The 18659-nt window shown below is 41.8% G+C and overlaps 1 protein-coding gene across 1 annotated transcript in view; it reads left to right on the top strand.

Annotated features, from left to right (window-relative positions):
• The window catches only part of Muc16 (mucin 16, cell surface associated), a 185925-nt gene that overhangs the window by 115695 nt on the left and 51571 nt on the right, over positions 1–18659 (top strand). The window contains exons 38-49 of the mRNA XM_042054693.1: positions 889–1013; positions 2665–2732; positions 7633–7805; positions 8759–8779; positions 9338–9403; positions 10874–10998; positions 11092–11159; positions 12896–13068; positions 13516–13551; positions 15737–15858; positions 15942–16009; positions 17371–17543. Coding sequence (XP_041910627.1) covers positions 889–1013; positions 2665–2732; positions 7633–7805; positions 8759–8779; positions 9338–9403; positions 10874–10998; positions 11092–11159; positions 12896–13068; positions 13516–13551; positions 15737–15858; positions 15942–16009; positions 17371–17543 — 1218 coding nt within the window. The remainder of the gene's footprint in view (positions 1–888; positions 1014–2664; positions 2733–7632; positions 7806–8758; positions 8780–9337; positions 9404–10873; positions 10999–11091; positions 11160–12895; positions 13069–13515; positions 13552–15736; positions 15859–15941; positions 16010–17370; positions 17544–18659) is intronic.

The following is an 18659-nucleotide window of genomic DNA, read 5'->3' as shown; positions in this document are numbered from 1 at the left end:
AACAGATAAATTCTATGGCTCTAAAGGCCGTTTTTTACCAGTGCTCTCTGACCCAACTTCTTACTCTGAGCTGACAATTGATCCTGCTTGGAGGAATTAACCCTGAACCCTAGTCATCCACAATTTCCCCCTCTGATGCACATGGTCCAGTGAGCAAGCATGGTAATGCTGCATGGACAAAGCTATATACAGCTGCCATGTTATAGTATGAAGGGAATCAACAGTAAAAGAAGGTAATTAATCCAAAGCAGTGATAAGATAAGGCATCTGTGATCTACCAGTACCCACACGACTGTCTTTCTCACCACCCCCAGAAACTATTACCTGCAATAGCTCCTCAGAACCAGATGGGTTAGTAAGCTCTTCCTCCATTCATGTTAGAACTTCACTAGGCCCACTCTTGGATTGGTAAAAGCAGCTGTGAGTTAAGTACCGCAGCCATGTGGTGTCCTGAAGACAATATCCTACAGGCCTCTTCCCCATCCTGCTCTTACCTTCCCTCTTCCTGCGCTTCTGTGATACTACCTGGGATTTTCGGGGATGATATAGATGTTCTGTTCATATCTAATCACTGAACACTTATTCTCAGCACTTTGACTAGTTAAGAGTCCCTGTAGTAACTGCTGTCTGTTGCAAAATATACTATCTTACCAAGGCTGAAAGTACATTGATATTGATATTTTAATTGCCATCAGTGTTTAGTTACTATTATTTGTATCATTCAAAATAAGTTGGGTATTTTTTTTTAATTCTGGTAGAGACATCTTGAACTGTTGCCCTAAGTATGAACAGATGGACCGCAGTGATATGAATATAGACTATGTCCTAAACCCTAGATCTAGTCCTGATATGACTCAGGACTTAACGCCTCTTCTAATCTAATTGCAGCCTCAAGCTCTGCTCCAGTGCTGTGCACTCTTAACTTCACTATCTCCAACCTGCCGTACACGGAGGATATGTGGGGCCCAGGGTATGCCAAGTTCAACAAAGTGGAGAAAGTCCTGCAGCTTCTGGTGAGACTGCTGTTCCCTTCCCTCGCCTCACCCACTCCATTGCCTTTGGTCTTGCTCACCCACTACAGCCTTACCTGCCCCCTTCTTGTCCCACTCACCCATTAAAGCCTCACCCACTTCTCTTTCTTGTTTTACTTACCATCCACCACATGCATCCCTTGTGTTATATTCATGATGCTCTGTCTACCTTTAGCCTCATCTATATAAGGGTCACCTGCTCTCTCCGGTCACACCCTCTTCCTTCACACTGGCACCCCATCCACCCACTCCACTCCTGCCTTCTTGTCCCACTCACTGGTGTCTCTTTTACCCCTTCAAGTGTAGCCCTCCTATATCTAGGCAGTGATAATTGGCCCACCTGCTCCATCTCTACCCATGCCCCTCTGTTACTTCACCAACTAATGCCCACGCACATTTCTTTTCTAATACTCATTCTCTCCTGACCTTTCCCAGCCCTATTCCCCTCTTCTTGCCCAGCAAACAGATTATCCTCACCCATGTTCCACTTGCCCAGCCCATTCACTAACACCCTGCCCAACTATCTCTCTTACGCTGTCATTGTTTCCACCCATATTTCTCCCATGAACCTCCACAGTGACCTGACCACCCTTTTCAGCCCAGCCTACTTCTCTTGCCTTTCCCTCTGGTGACCTGCCCACCTCCATTACCTTATCTACTGTTAACCCATCTACCTAATCCTACCTACCACACCAACTTCTACTTTCCCTCCCACTACTAAGGACCCACAAACAACCCCTACTTGCCCCACCTATTGATATTAACTCATTCTGGTGCCTACCCACCTATTTCAGGTCTTCCCATCCCTCCCTAACCACACCTACTTGCTGCTTGTCCAAGAATTCAAGACTTGCTCACCTGCCTTTCCCCACCCCTTCACTACAGCCCCACTAAAATGCCTATCTTGCTATACTTACTCTTACCTACTACATAGGTCTTGCTACCCTTTGCCCCACTCACTCTTTTCAGCCTTGACAACCTCTTGTTTTGCCAACTGATCACCTACCCACTCTACCCCTATCTACCTCCCTTGTGCTTATCATTGATGGCGTACTCACATCCCTTGCACTAGCCATAGTTGTTCTATTCACCTGCTCCAGCCACACTAATGCCTTAATTGCCAATCCATTCACTAACCCCCACCCCTGTCTCACACTGCACACTTCCCCTTCTTGTCCTTCATTCTGGTATCTGCCCACATCGGTACTGGGCCCACTCATCCCAACCCTTCCTGCTTTTTTCTTGCTACAGCCACTAGTTTCTCTTCCATCTCTCTTATCCCCACTCATCCCTTTCTTGCCACAGCCACTGAGGGCCTACCAACTCACTCTAGTTCTGTCTACTTTCACCTGCCCAACAGTCCCACTAAAACCCTGACCACTTGCCTTTATTACCCTGCTACTGGTCCACACCCATATCCTTTATTCCACACTCAAGAGTACCCTTGCCACAGATTTTAATTGATTTACATCTCTACAGCCTCTCTCACCTATCCAGTCTCATCCACATCCCCACTTGCCACACCTACTGTCTCCCCATACCATCCCTTCTACAATCTCACTTCTCTCTTGCCCTCTCCCCCTTTCCTCTACTCAGACTGTATATTTAACTGAACCCTCTCTCTTCTTCGCAGCTCAAACCTTTATTCCAAAATACCAGTGTTGGCCTACTGTATTCTGGTTGCAGACTGACCTCACTCAGGTGAGACCGATAGAGAAGACCACCCAGGAAGACGTGTTGGAGTTTCTACATACCCTTCTCTATGGATAGATCTTCCTTTTAGTCTCAACCTTTTTTGCAGACCCTGGGTTAGGCCGAATTTTATACTCCCTCGTTCTTTTTTTTTAAATATTTATTATTTATTATGTATACAATATTCTGTCTGTGTGTATGTCTGAAGGCCAGAAGAGGGCACCAGACCCCATTACAGATGGTTGTGAGCCACCATGTGGTTGCTGGGGATTGAACTCAGGACCTTTGGAAGAGCAGGCAATGCTCTTAACCACCGAGCCATCTCTCCAGCCCCCTACTCCCTCGTTCTTAAATCTCTCATGTAGTTTGTGTTAGTTTCTGTCACAGAAACAAACAAAACCAAAGTCAAACAAAACAAAACAAAACAAATCCCTGAAATAATCAACTTACAAAGAGAAAGTGCTTTTTGATAGTTTGGTTTTCGTTGGCTTGTTGTTGTTGTTGTTGTTGTTGTTGTTGTTGTTTTTGAAACAGCCAGGCTTGCAAAAATTTAGTGTGTATCTATGCATGACCTTGAACTTGTTATTCTCTTGTCTTCACCTCTTGAGTGCTGGGATTACTGGTGTATACTACCAGGCCCATTGTATATGGTAGTAGAATAATGGTACTCAAAATCTCATGCACACTAACTACATCAGCTCTCTACCAACTGTTCTACATGGCAAACCTAAGAAAAGTTTAATTTTGATCACAGTTTTAGAGTCATCTTTATCCACAATCAGATGGATTATTGCTTTTGATTCATGGACTGTCAACAGACCTAAATTAACCTTGTCCAGGCAAAAAATAAAAGTGAGGAAGATGAACAAGCTGGAGTCCTACAGTTTTCTTGAGAACACACCCCACAGTGATCTAAACAGTCCCCCACTTCCCAGTAACTCCCCCTAGGGATCATGCCTGGGCAGTCTGAACACCTGGGGGATACTTAACATTTAAATGCAGAACAGTATTTATAACTTATTTGATTTTCCTTTCCAAGGGAACACGACTATTCCTATGCTCTTAATTGAAGACCAGTCCTCCCCTGTTTGTGAAAGTCATTGTCGTTAAGCATACAGACTTGGGAAGGATATACATGGGTGCTGATGGAGGAAGTGGATACCTGCTTAAGCAGACAAATCATCCAAATCAATCCTGGTGATAAGTGGAATAACAGTAACAGATGGTTATATCCAGATGGTCATCATATCCCAGCATATTTCTAGTGGTTTTGATATTAATCATAAGAAACACTTATGATTAATATTGCAAAACCACTAGAAATTATGAATGAAACTCTTTCATAAGGGACATACCCTATCCTTTACAAAAAGATGTTCTACTGTTTTTATATAGATTCCAAGATTTATTAAACTGTTCCTGATGGCTCACAGACAATAAGCAGTTAGCATGTGCCAGACACTAGGGTATAGGAAAGAGAAATTGCCAAATTGTCATTATTATATGTGGCTGTTCTATGTTCAGTAGGATATTTAATAGTGGTATATTAATGAGGATTCTCCAGAGGAGAACCAAGTATCCATGGAAAGTCAGAATAGGGGACTGGAGCTATAGGCTGCTGTGATACAGCACGTGGGTGCTGGGACCTCTAGATGATCAGTAAGTGCTCTTAGCCACCGAGCCATCTCTCCAACCACCATGTTTTGTGTTTTAAAAATGTATTTGGGGGAGATCATGAACATATGTGTTTTATTGTCATACCCATCCCATATTTTCCCTGTCCAGATATCCCCCAACATATATCTTACCCAACTTTATAACCTCTATCCTTTTTTTCTTTACTTTATGTCTCTATGTCCAATTAGTGCTGTTCATATGTACATGGATATAGAGCCATCCACTGGAGCATGAGCAACCTGCTAGTTGCCATACCATCAAAGAAAACTGGATCAACTACCATAGTGCCTCTGCTGGTCATGGCTGCTGATGAGCTCCTCCCTGTCCACACTAGAGGTGTGACTGGCTTAATCTTATGCAGAGTTTTTAAAAAGCTGATAACATCACTATGTCCATTTTGTAGATGGGCAAATGAAACTAAGAGATAATATTGAAAAATTTGGAAATTAGGAAAGTATAGAAATTAAGGAGAAAATAAAAGTTTACATCTCATGCCTCGAGATAGGTATATAATGCCCAGGAAATCAGAGAAAAAGAAAACAGGTAGAGAAACCTTAGAAAAGTGTAGCGAGAAGGCTGCTTGTTTGTTCCTGGCTGTTCAGTCCCAAAATAACCACACAGAAACTGTATTAATTAAATCACTGCTTGGCCAATAGTGTAAGCATATTTCTGGCTAATTCACATCTTAAATTAACCCATTTCCATTATTTTAGTTTATATTTTATAAAAAGGAATATCAGGGATGACAGAGGGCTGAGGAGATGGAAATGACAGGAGAAGAACCACTAAAACACACTTTGTGAGATAATTTTATAATGACATATAACCCTTTATTTTTTATTATTTCTGAAATATTGAAAATGGTTCAATGAGTTGATAGCACTTAATACTCTTCTAAAGGATCCACATTTGATTGCCAGCACTAATCAGAAAGCTCACAAATTCTATCAAGAATTTCTACAACTCATAAACACTTTCAGTAATGTAGCAGGATACACAAGATTAACTCAAAAAATCAGTAGTCCTCCTTTACACTGATGATATATGAGCTAAGAAAGAAATCAGAGAAATATCGCCCTTCACAATAGCCACAAATAGCATAAAATATCTCAGAGTAACTCTAACCAAACAAGTGGAAGACTTGTATGACAAAAACATTAGATCTCTGAAGATAGAAATTAAAGAAGACCCTAGAAAGTGGAAAGATCTCCCATACTCTTGGGTAGATAGAATTAACATAGTAAAAATGGCAATCTTACCAAAAGCAATCTCCAGATTCAATGCAATGCCTACTGAAATCCCAGCAAAATTGTTCACAAACTTTAAAAGAATGGTACTCAACGTTATATGAAAAAGAGAAACACCCAGGATAGCCAAAACAATCCTGTACAATAAAAGAACTTCTAGAGGCATCACAATCCATGACTTCAAACTCTACTACAGAGCTACAGTCATGGAAACAGCCTGGTATTGGCATAAAAATAGACAGGAGGACCAAAGGAACTGAATCAAGGACTCCAATATTAATCCATACACCTTCAAACAACTGATTTTTGACAAAGAAGCAAAATATATCAAATGGAAAAAAGAAAGCATATTTAACAAATGTTGCTGGCATAACTAGATATCAACATGTGGAAGAATGAAGATAGATCCATATCTATCACCATGCACAAACTCAGGTCCAAATGGATAAAAATCCTCAACATAAAGCCAGCTACACTGAACGTTATAAAAGAGAAAGTGGGAAGTGTACCCAAACACATTCCTAAATATAACCCCAGCAGCACAGACACTGAGAGAAACAATTAATAAATGGGACCTCCTGAAACTGAAAAGCTTCTGTAAAGCAAAGGACACAGTTAACCAGACCCCCCCCCCAAAAAAAAAACCAGCCTACAGAATGGGAAACAATCTTCACTAACCCTACATCAGACAGAGGACTAATCTCTAAAATATACAAAGAACTCAAGAAATTGGTCATCAAAAAACACATATTCCAATAAAAAAGGGAGTACAGACCTAAACAGAGAACTCTCAACAGAGGAATCTAAAATGGCTGAAAGACACTTAAGGAAATGTTCAACACCCTTAGTCATCAGAGAAATGCAAATCAAAACAACTCTAAGATTCCATCTTACACCTGTAATAATAGCCAAGATCAAAAACACTGATGGCAACTTGTGCTGGAGATGTTTTGGGGGAAAGGGAACACTTCTGCATTGCTGGTGGGAATGCAAGCTGGTACAGCCCCTTTGGATGTCAGTGTGGCCTTTTTTCAGAAAATTAGGAAACAACCTTCCTCAAGACCCAGTAATATCACTTTTGAGTATATATCCAAGGGATTCTCAATTGTGCCACAAAGACATGAGCTCAGGTAAATTCATAGCATCATTGTTTGTCATAGCCACAAACTGGAAACAACCTAAATGCCCTTCGACCAAAGAATGGATAAGGAAAACGTGGTACATTTACACAATGGAGTACTACACAGCAGAAAAAATAACGACATCTTGCTTTTTGCAGGAAAATGGATGGAACTAGAAAACATCATTTTGAGTGAGGTAACTAACATACAGAAAATTATCATATGTACCCACTCATAAATGGCATTTAAATATAAAGCAAAGAAAACCAGCCCACAAATCACAATCCCAGAGAACCTAGACAATAATGAGGGCCCTAAGAGAGACATACATAGATCTAATCTACATGGGAAGTAGAAAAAGACAAGATCTCCTGAGTAAATTGGGAGCATTGGGACCTTGGGAGAGGGTTGAAGGGGAGGGGAGAAGTGAGATGGGAGCAGAGAAAAATGTAGATATTCTCACCTATCGACTGCTGATAGTTCCGCAGCAAAGGGTAAGACTCTGATATATGATAGAAGTTTTTGCTGACTTGATTCCTCTTTTATGCAAGTAAACATAGCTGCAGTGACTTCCTAAGTCTAGTAGCCACGTCATGTCCAGAAGACAGTATTTTACAGGACTCATCTCCAACTTCTAGTTGTTTCTTTCCTTCTGCCTCTGCTTCTTCCATGTTGTCCTAGACTTGATTTAAGAAGGGGTTACTGAAGGTGTCTGATTAGGACTAAATACTCAGTCTCTTATTTTCTACTAAGCCTGGATTCCTGCCTCCATACCAGACCTCTTATTCCTGATGGCCTCTTCATATGTCACTCCAACAATTCTCAAGACCATTTATGATTATCACTTTTGCTCTATCTCTGCAGTCCCAGGAAGAATGGAAAAGCCACTGGAGTGGACACGGTTTGTACCTATCACCCTGATCACACAGGTCATGGCCCGGCTAGAGAGCAACTGTACTTGGAGCTGAGCAAGCTAACCTATGGTGTCACTCAGCTGGGCCCCTACACTCTGGATCGGGACAGTCTCTACGTTAATGGTGAGAGATGAGTATTGCTCATTTTTCTTTTTCTGTAACAAAACACCCAAGAAAGACAACTTAGGGAAAAGAAGGTTAATTTTGGCTGAGTTGGAGAAAAGATATAGTGCTCCATGTCACAGAGGGCATGGGCAGAGACACAAGAATGCTGGTGCTCGCTTTACTTTCTCCTTTTTATTCACTTCAGTGCCTAAGGCCATGGAATTGTACTACCCATATTTAGCGAGCATCTTCCCTGCTCAGTTAAACTCCTCTGGAAATGTCGTAACAGACATACCCAGGTGTGTCTCAGAGGTTATTTCAAATCCCACCAAACTGACAGCCAAGCTTATGCATTACAGGCTGTTTACCTTTATTGCTGCTCAGCAAGCCAAATCTACTTCATCTCCTGTCTACCTGACCCTAAACTTTTTCCTCCATCTGTGCAGCTTATGCCCACGAGATCTTAGTCTCTACCTCCAGCAGCAAGTAGGATGAGCTTTCAGATGTCTGTAAATTTTGAAATTTTCTACCGTATACAATCTAGACATTAGAAATGAAGGGGTCCATGAACCTACTGTCTCTACACCGTACCTTCATCCTGTCTCCAGCCTTGAGAGAACAAAGATCTTTTCCCTGCTATTGTTCCAGATATAAGCACTTCTTCTCTGGAAAATAAAGGAAAATGGAGTTCCCAGCCAACCACTTAGGGTACTTCCTCCCTACTTTTTATAATAGGAGCTCCCACTTCAACATAAAAGTTCTTGTTTGAATGTGGGTTCTTTCTGCTTGCCTGGATGAGTTCTGTAGCTAAAGGTGTGCAGCAAACACAGTCTGAAGTAAGATGGGAAATAACATCTTTCTAAAGACAGAATTAGAAACTCTAGTGGTTAAAGAGAGCTTGGTTCATTCCAGAAGTTGCCTTTTTGCTGACAATCTCTCTCTTCTCTCATCACCTTTCCATGTCTATATAGGTTACACCCATCCACCCTCAGGTACGATCCTGAACAGTGAGTATTACAGACATCTACATGTCCCTGGCTGCCTCCCATCTCCTGAAATATGAAAATATGGATAAGCCAGGGCTGGAGAGAAGGCTGAGTGGTTAAGAGCACTGGTTGCTGTTCCAGAGGTCCTGAGTTCAATTCCCAGCACCTACATGGTGGCTCACACCCATCTGTAATGAGATCTGGTGCCCTCTTCTGGCATGTAGGCATACATGCAGAGGAACACTGTATACATAATGAATAAATAAATCATTTTTAAAAAAGAAAATATGGATAAGCCAACTGGTTTTGTACTATCCAGCTTAATTGGTCAGGATTTCAAAAAGGTTCATGGAAATATTGACTAAAATATAGTAAGGGTCACCCACCCACCCTTCCCCATAGCATACAACCCAAAGGTGATATCAAATTTCAAATAATAGATGCCATAAAACAAAACACAGATTCTTGGAAATAGTCATCCAGGTTGCAGCCATTCCTTAAAGATGTATCACAATTTGTATTTCATTCCTCATCTTAGGGATTTTTGTTTTTGTTTTTTCTCAGCACCTGTGACTACCACATCCTCCCCAGCTTCCTCTCTGGCTCCATTCTCTACAACTAATTCCACAGGTAGGAAGGATACATGTTCTTACTGGTACCAGAAAGGCAAACAAACCATTTCTTTTTTTGAGGCCCATCTACTTTGCAGTGAAGACTTTGTTTCTCATTCTGCAAACTAGTTACTCAGGGTCCAAATTCTGATCCCAGTCAGTACCACAAAGGAGTTCCTGAACACATTGGTCTACATACTTCCTAGATATCACTGAGGTCTCTTACTTTTTAACTGTTACTATGATGAAATATTCTAATCAAAGCAACTCAACGAAAGAATGAAGGACTTATTTTTATCCTTTTAAGGTATAGTCCATCACAGAGTTAAAACAGCAAGAGCTTGAAACCTTTGGTCACATCACATTCACAACTAGAAAACAGAATCATGAGTACACGTTAGTGCTCCAGTGCCTTTCTCTATTTTATACATTAGAGGATGCCCTATCCAGGTAAAAGTCCTGGTCATAGTTAAAATGTGTTTTCCCATATCAATTTATATGAACGAGCTAGCCCTCCACAAGTTTGCTAAGTTTATTTTCCAAGTGATGCTAGAGTCTATCAGTTTGACCATCAACCGTAACCATCACAATCACTCATCCTGAAGATATAATTGTCCTCCAAATATAACCATTCTTCTCATAATTACCAAAGGCACAGGCAGAGTGCCAACCTTCACCCCTCCTCTTGCTCACCTGTCACATCCAACTGTCACCAAAACTCATCTCTTGGCCCTTTAGGGACACTCTCAAACCTTTTCTTCCTCTGTATCTATATCATTTAGAGTTTATTGAGGCCAGCATGTTTTTCCTAGAAAGATGTAGCAGCCTCTATTCTGGCTTCCTAATGTCTCCCAAGTAGCAACTACAACATTCTTTATGATGTGATTGTATCTATAGAATTCCTTTCTTCTAAATAACATTCAAGGGATTCTGTTTGTTCTATGAGTCATATCCAAGGCTTTGCATTATTTAACCATTACCTCTCTGGAGTAAGCTCAGAGGTTCCTGCAAATCTCACACCTGTACTTCCCTCTGAAAATAGTGAAGTAATTTTAAGTTTCTTTAACTCACTATGCACTCTTCTGGAGTGTTCTCCTTATTGCTTAGATTCTAGCAACTCTTTGCCATGCTTCTTGTCATCCCTGAAATAATGCTTTCTACAAAGAGCTTTTTAGAGTCATTAGTTGGATCACTAATTTTCTTATCTGCCCTTCTACTAACTTCTCTTAAATAGTTTGATAACTTCCCTAGAATATATTTTACGTGATGATTCCCTATTCATCTTTGAACCTAACGAGTTTGTCACAGAACGTTTTGCACATTAATCATTCCTGGATGCAAGAAGAAAGGTTACAATTCTAATGTTTTAATAGGTCCAGAATGTCCCCTGCTTCAAAACTTGTTATTCCTACAATGTTACATAGAATTAGAAGCAGCATGGCCAGTACCAGTTCTAAATCTAAACATCTCTATTTCTCTGCTGCTATAGGCATTGGTACTATCACGGTACCCATTACTGTCAACTTCACCATCACCAACTTACACTACACAGAGGAGATGGGACATCCAGGTTCCTTGAAGTTCAACTCCACCAAATGGATCTTACATTATTTGGTGAGTCCTTCCAAAAATCTCACTAACTCTACCTTACAACTCTCTGGCAAGGTCCCATCTATATTTTTTCTAACTCTTTATTTTTTCCATCAGCTTGACACCTTGCTCAATAAGACCATCATTGCCACACACTACTCTGGATGCAGACTGGCTTCACTCAGGTGAGACCCCTAGAGGGAAAGGACTGTCCTGAAGCAGCCAGCAGAGACCATGTGCTTCTATCATCGTGTTTTAGCATATACCTTGACACTCTAACACATTCTTCCTACCCAGAGTAGGAATAGAGTATATACTGAGCAATTAGTAACTTACTAATAATTGTTTAGCATAGAAAATTCAAGTGACATCCTACTTAAAATGAGGGTTCTCTTAGAAGAACTGGATTTCCTGTATTCAGTATAAGCAAAAAACATTTAGGAAGGGTTAGAGAGATGGGTCATTTGGTAAAGTGCTTCCCATAGATGGATAAAAGTGACCTCAACCCCCAGAGTCCACCTAAATAAGCTAGGTGTGGTGGCAAACATCTGTAAACCCAGCACTGGTAACAAGAGAAACCCTGATTCAACAGTGTGAAAGAACTAACTCCTGGAAGAGACAGGCAGAGGACTAACCTGGTCAGTCGGCATAACCTAACTGGAAAGCCACAGGTCCCAATGAATGACCCTATCTCAAAACAGTATAAAAGAAAATGAAAAATAATGCAGAATGCAGGGCTGACAAAATAGCTTAGTGGGCAAAAACATTTGCAACGCAAGTTTGATGATGAGTTTGATTCCCAGAACCAACACACAATGCCAGATTTAGGGGCATGCATCAGTAATCCTAATACTCCTGCAATGAGGTGGGAGGCAGACACAGAGGAATGGCTCAGCCACCCGGCCTGAGTATGTAGTGTAGCAGAAAATAGAGAGCAAAATGATTGATCAATGTAAGAAACCAGACTCCTGGAAGCTGTCCACATATTCAAGGTTGCTTTTCTGAGTCTAATCACACACACAAACACACACACACACACACACACACACACATACATACACACACACACAATTATTTCTGATCCCAGTGTCTAAAGGCTCAGAGGACATATTGGTTTTTTTTTTTTCATGGTTTATTTTTTTATATTTAAAAATTTCCATCTCCTCTCCTCCTCCTCCCCCTTCCCTCCCCTCCTCCTCCCCCTTCCCTCCCGTCCTTCTTCCCCTTTCCTCCCCTCCGCTCCACGCATACCTCCCCTCCCTCCCTCTCAAAGCCAAGGAGATATCAGGGTTCCCTACTCTATGCTAAGACCAAGGTCCTCCCAACTCCCCCCAGGTCCAGGAAGGTGATCGACCAAGCTGAGAAGGCTCCCACAGAGCCCGTCCATGCAGAAGAATCAGAGCCCAGCGCCATTGTCCTTTGCTTCTCAGTCAGCCCCCACTTTTGGCCACATTCCAAGAGACGGGTTTGGTTGCATGATCCATCGGTCCCATTCCAACTGGAGTTGGTGATCTCCCATTAGTTCTGTCCCACCGTCTCCATGAGTGAACGCACCCCTCACGTTCCTGACTTTCTCCCTCATGTTCTCGCTCCTTCTGCTCCTCATCAGGACCTTGGGAGCTCAGTCCAGTGCTCCAATGTGGGGCTCAGTCATTTTCTTCATCTATCGCCAGGTGGAGGTTCCCTCATGGTCCTGACTTTCTTTCTCATGTTCTCTCTCCTTCTGCTCCTCATCAGGACCTTGGGAGCTCAGTCCGGTGCTCCAATGTGGGGTTCAGAGGACATATTGGAGACCAACTTTTAAACTATATAACTATTCCCTTCATGATCTTCAGCCTTCTCCATTCTGCCCACTGCATTCAATGCCCCAAATGCTCCAGAACTGACCTCGGTGTTCCAATCTCTCATGTCTTTCTTCCAGATCAGACAACCATAGAGCAGCTACAGGTGTTGACATAATCTGCACCTTCCTCTCTGACTCCATGAGCCCTGGGTTAGTCCAAGATCAACTATTTTGGAAGTTGAGCCATGAGACACATGGCATCACCCGCCTGGGTCCCTATACCCTGGACCAGAACAGTCTCTACATTAATGGTGAGATCCCGCATTTAAGTCATGAGCTCTCCTCCACTTAGAGCCTTAGGTTTTGCTAAAGTACTGACCAATTCACCCCTCTTTCTAGAGTGATCTTTGTCCCATTTTGCTTCCTTTTGTGTCTGTGTTCTCTCTTTATTGTGATGACTCAAAAACACCGTAAGGAAGTGGACAGAATGCTTGCTTTGAATGAATAGCATTCTTGGTCCCATCAGCATTCCAGTTTCACGTCTGAGAATCACTTCTCAGTTGTCTGGCTAAGAGCAAGTGTAAAACCTTCACAGAGTCAATGTCTAGCTCTACCCACCTTCAGTCCATTGCCTCGCTGGTTCTTTCCTCATTCTTTTCTTGCCTTTTCCTCTGTTTTTAACCCCAAAGACTGCATTCTCCTTTCCCCTTAGTCCTTGATATTCATCCTTATATCCCTCAATTTTCCTTTTTTTGCAGGTTACCATTTTGGAACTGCAGCCCCAGCTAACACTTGTGAGTATTTCTGGCTATCATGTTCTGCCTCCATGTTCAGGGACCCCCAAAAGGGTGCTTTTTTCCAAAGAGCTAATTCATTCATTGGTTGAAAGTGAAATCTAGGATTGGAAGATTATTGACTATGTTCTGTTAATCTTTGGACCCATAGAGGCTACTGGAGAACCTTACATACATGCACAATACATGTTTCTTAGAAGAATGAAAGTGGGTTAGTACCTTAAGAGTTTCCAAGTATTCCCTGTTTCAGACACTGTTAGTCTAACAGTGTCCCATGGTTAGGTGATTTGCTCATGGCTTTGTTCCAGGTTGGGAGCTTTGCTCTTAATCTCAGTCAATCATTCCATGGTGGCACCCATCACTCTCAGCTTCACCAACATCCCCCAACACCTCAATGAGAGATGTGACATCTTCCTCCCCTTGCTTCTTGGGTGAGGAAGACATAGATACCATCTCCTACCACACTGACTCTTGCATATGTTCTGTTTTAGTTCTCCCACAAACCTGACTTTGTTGTCCTTAAGAGATAAACTGAGGCACAATAACATTTTTTATTAAAGAATTTATTTCAGCAAGCAATAATTTGTGATGTGACAAAAAAACCAAATCAATGGTGGCTTAGGTCTTCCAATTATGGACGAATTCTGAACAAAGCTAGGAAATTCCTTGGTTTTTTTGCAACTATGCATTATATAGTTGAACCCCTTGTTGAATAACTTACTGGGTGACTTTTGGTTGAGTAAGATAATTTCATTTTGTTTTGCTTCTTCACATTTTTCTCTTTTTATTTCTCTCTCTCTCTGCATCTTTTATGCTGGTACTGATACTAAGATAAAAGAATAAAGGAATCAGGAGAAAGAGAGATGGGTAGTTCTGGAAGGAGGGGAAACAAGGAAAAGAAAGACAGAGAAAGAGGGAGGAGGTAGAACAGAGGGAAGGAAGGAGGAGAGACAGAAGTGGAAAGGATGGCAGAGAGGAAGTATAAGAAAGAAATAAGTGAGGGAGGAAAGGACAAATAGAGAGGAAAGAAGAGAGAATTGAGAAAGAAGGAAGTGGAGAGGAACTGAAAAGAAAGGAGGAGTGGAACAAGACGAGACAAGGAGATGGAGAGAATGAGTAAAGGTAGATGGCGAATAGAGTGAGAAGGGGATAAGAGAGGGAAGGAGATGAAGGTTCTATGGTGACATTTAAAATATTATCAGCCTGACTACAGAGCAAGGCCAGCTCAGGCCCCCTCTCCTCTATTGCTTAGGGTCTTAGTTGGGATAATCCTTATGGATGCCTGGGAATTTCTTTAGAGCCAGGTTTCTTGCTAGCCCCATCAGGGCTCCCTCAATCAAGATATCTCTTTCCTTGCTCTCATCTCTGTCCTTCCTCTATCTCACCTATCCCAGCCACTCAAGTTCTCTTCCTTACTCCCCTTCTTCCCTCCTCTTTCCCTTCTACCTCCACTCTCCATGCACTCCCATGTTCCCACTTTTTTCAGACGATCTTGACTATTTCAACTTTCCAGGTGGGTCTATATATGTTTTTCTTAGGGTTCATCTTATTACTGAGCTTCTCTAGGATCATGAACTATAGGCTCAATAAATATTTTTGTTTATAGCTAATATCCACTTATGAGTGAGTACATACCATATTCATCTTTTTGGGTATGGGTTACCTCACTCGGGATAGTGTTTTCTAGTTCCATCCACTTGCTTGCAAAACTCAAGATATCATTATTTTTTATTGCTGAGTAGTACTCTAAAGTATAAATGCTCCACTTTTTTATCCATTCTTTGGTTAAGGGCCATCTAGGTTGTTTCCAGTTTCTGGTTATTACAAGAGAAATGAAAAAGGAGATGAGAGGGAGAGAAAAAGAGAGGAGCAGTCATTAGTAGTCACCAATCCTTCTTGAGCAGATAATATGAGCCTTTCCCCTCACAAAACAAAAGACCTCTTGTTTATACTGAACCCATCTATATGGAACGTGGGATGGTAGAAATGGTCTATCAGGATTCCTTATGTCAAGGGCACTCTTAACATCTACAGTTGTCTCCATTGGCAAGTCACCCTTGGATTCCCTGAGAGGCATCAAAGCAATTCTTGGACTCACTATATGGCACATTAACGCCCTCTATCTCCATCCACCTACTGTCAGGTCTGTTTTAGCTTTCAACGTTATCTCTTTCTACCTACACAGCTGCAGAAGTCAGTGAGATGTTCACAGTAAACTTCACCATCAGCAACCTGCGCTACTCTGCCGACATGGGCCAGATTGGCTCTCCCAAGTTCAATATCACAGATACACTCATGCAGCACCTGGTGAGTTACTTCCTGCCCTCAAGCACCTCCATTCCCATTCTAGTGCGGCCTCTAACCACTCTGACTAACTTCTTTCTCTACAGCTCAGCCCTTTGTTTCAGAGGAGCAGCCTTGGCCCCCTATATACAGGCTGTAGAGTAGCCACTCTGAGGTGAGACACAGTTTCCATTTGCAGCTCCCCTCCTCTCCCCTACCAACCCATTATTCCACTTGAAAAGACTTGGGGTTCTGATGATGGGAGCACTTGGGATCAAGGTGTTCTATTTTTGTTCTGCCATTTAATGATTTTTAAGTCAATTTACTATTTTATAGCAACAGTGTACTTGTGATTAATCCCTCAGTAGTGTAGTGGTGGCATGGCTTACTAGCAGAGTGTGTGCCTAGAATACACCAGTTGTGGACTTAGGGATGGCCTGTCTATAGATCACTTACCAAGAATATATAAGACCCTAATTTTGATGCAAGCACCGTAAAAATATTAAATTGTTGTAAGACAAAACAAAACTTAAGGCTGGATATAGTAACAAAATCCTTTAATCCCTGAATTTGAAAGACAGTGGCAGGCAGGAAGATTGCTATTCACCCCCGAGAAGAAAATGATGAAACACCGTCATCCAACATGGTGATTCAACGAGTTTACTGGGTTATCTATAGGCTTGAATTTGAGGGGTTACTTATAGGAGCATGGCCAACTCAAAGGCAGTCCCTTTACTGTAAACCTGACATGAATAACAACTCGTGAAAGCTTCAATACTGAGGCTCTCTGTACAACTTCAAAGTGTCTCAGCAGGTTGGGCAGTCTCCTCTCTTCAGCACTTCTTATTTATTGTATAACTTCTGGAAAAGAGGAGCCTTGTTAATCTTGTACATTTCAGAGGCTTTCTGATACATCTGCATTTTTTTGTTTTATGGTTTTATTGAGCCTCCCTTTAAAACTTTGAGTCTATAATGAACCTCTAACAAGAATAGAATGTTTCAATGCCAATGAAATTGCTACAAAGCAAGAAAAAGGAAGAAGAGGATAAAAAAGAAAATAAAGAACACTATGAATGGGAGAAAGGGAAGAGCAGGAGGAAAGGAGGGGAAGAAGAAGGTGAAGGAATGGGGAAAGAGCAGCAAAGAAGGGGAAGAAGAGCAGAGAAGGAAAATGGGGAAGAGAGAGGGAAATGAGAGAAGAAAACAGATGGGGAAGCGGAAGAAGATAATAGAAAGGAGGAAAGTGAGGAAGAAGAGGAAATGTAAAGAGAGAGGAAAGAGAAAGGAAAGTAGAGGAGGTGAAACCAAAGTTGAAATAGCTCTGTAAGTAATCCAAGGAACAGTGCAAAGAGATAAGCTTTTAGACATGAGTAACCACAAATGTGGAGATACTAATTTGAGAAAGTACGTGGGAGAGCAAAGCAGCAGTCTCAACAAAATCAAAGGGGAGGTTATGAGTTGGGTAGAGTGACCACAGAGTGTGAAACAGAGACGGTTAAAATCTCCTCAGTGTACACCTCTTTCTCCCCATCTTAGGTCAGTGAAGAATGGTGCCCAGACTCAGGTAGATGCCCTTTGCATGTACCGCCAGGTTCCCAACAGCCTGGGACTGCCTGCCAAGCCAATTTTCTATGACCTAAGCTGGCAGACCCGTGGAATCACCCGGCTGGGTCCTTACTCCCTGGATAAAGACAGCCTTTACATTAATGGTGAGTGTTTGCTGTCTCCACCTCCCTGTCCTCCTGCATGCTACAAAGGTTTCCAGTTGCCAGTTCTTTCGGGAGATATTAGGATTCAAATCCAGGCTCCTAACCAAAAACCCCACCTACACCCCAGAAGACTGCTCCTTTATAATTCCCAGCTTGAGCGTTTTGAATCTAAGACATGATTCCAGTTGTTCATTGCCAGTGTAATGTTCTGGCCAATTACTTCACAGAACAGTCATAGAGAAATAGAGAGGATGCTCTTGTCTCACAGTCAGCCATTTTTCTCACCTTTGATACTAGATTAACTTTTCTCCTGCACTGTTTTCTTACACAGGAAAAAAAGCAGGCATCTGTATATCTAATAGCCTAAGCTTCAGATACTACATATCAGCATAAAACCAAGAAAGGACAGATTCTAAGAGATATGCCCTAAATGGCATTTTAAAATGCAAAGCATAACATCAGAAAAACTGGTCTAAATAGTTCCCTCCTTCCCTTTCCTCAACTCTCTTTATCTCTTTTCCACTTTTCCTTTCCTCCCACCCCTCATCATCTTCTTCCTTTTATTCCCTACCTTCCCTTCCCCTCTATTCTCCTCTGTTCCCCTACCCTCCCACACCATGTCCTTACCTGTCCTCCCCAACTTAGAAATAGTTCTTGGAAACATACACTCATGTATCACCATTGCCTCAGAAGTGACTAGATTTTTTATTTTGAGAGAAAATCAACTTAAGAGAAGAAAGGTTTATCATAGTTTCTAATTTACGGAAATCACTCTCATCATGACAAGGAAGGTGAGGTGCCTGGTCACACAGCACCCATAGTCAGGAAGAAGAACGGATAAATGCAAGTCATCCAATTGCCTTCTTCTATTTAGTCATGCCCCATGATGTGGAACTGCCACAGTTAAGACAGATGTTTCAACCACAACCCAACCCAGAAACTGTCTCAGAGACATGCCGAAAAGTTTGTCTCTTAGGTGAGCCTGAGACCAGCAAAACTGATAATCAACATTATTTAATTATTACACACAATTATGGATGAGAGGAGACAAATGTAGACCCCAATTACTCTCATTTTAACAAAGAGAAAAACTGAGACAAAGAAAATGAAAGGAAT

The sequence above is a fragment of the Arvicola amphibius genome, chromosome 3, assembly GCF_903992535.2.
Source record: "Arvicola amphibius chromosome 3, mArvAmp1.2, whole genome shotgun sequence".
Classification (NCBI taxonomy): Eukaryota; Metazoa; Chordata; class Mammalia; order Rodentia; family Cricetidae; genus Arvicola; species Arvicola amphibius.
Note: the sequence above shows the minus strand (reverse complement) of the source record. Positions and strands in the feature narration are given on the sequence as shown.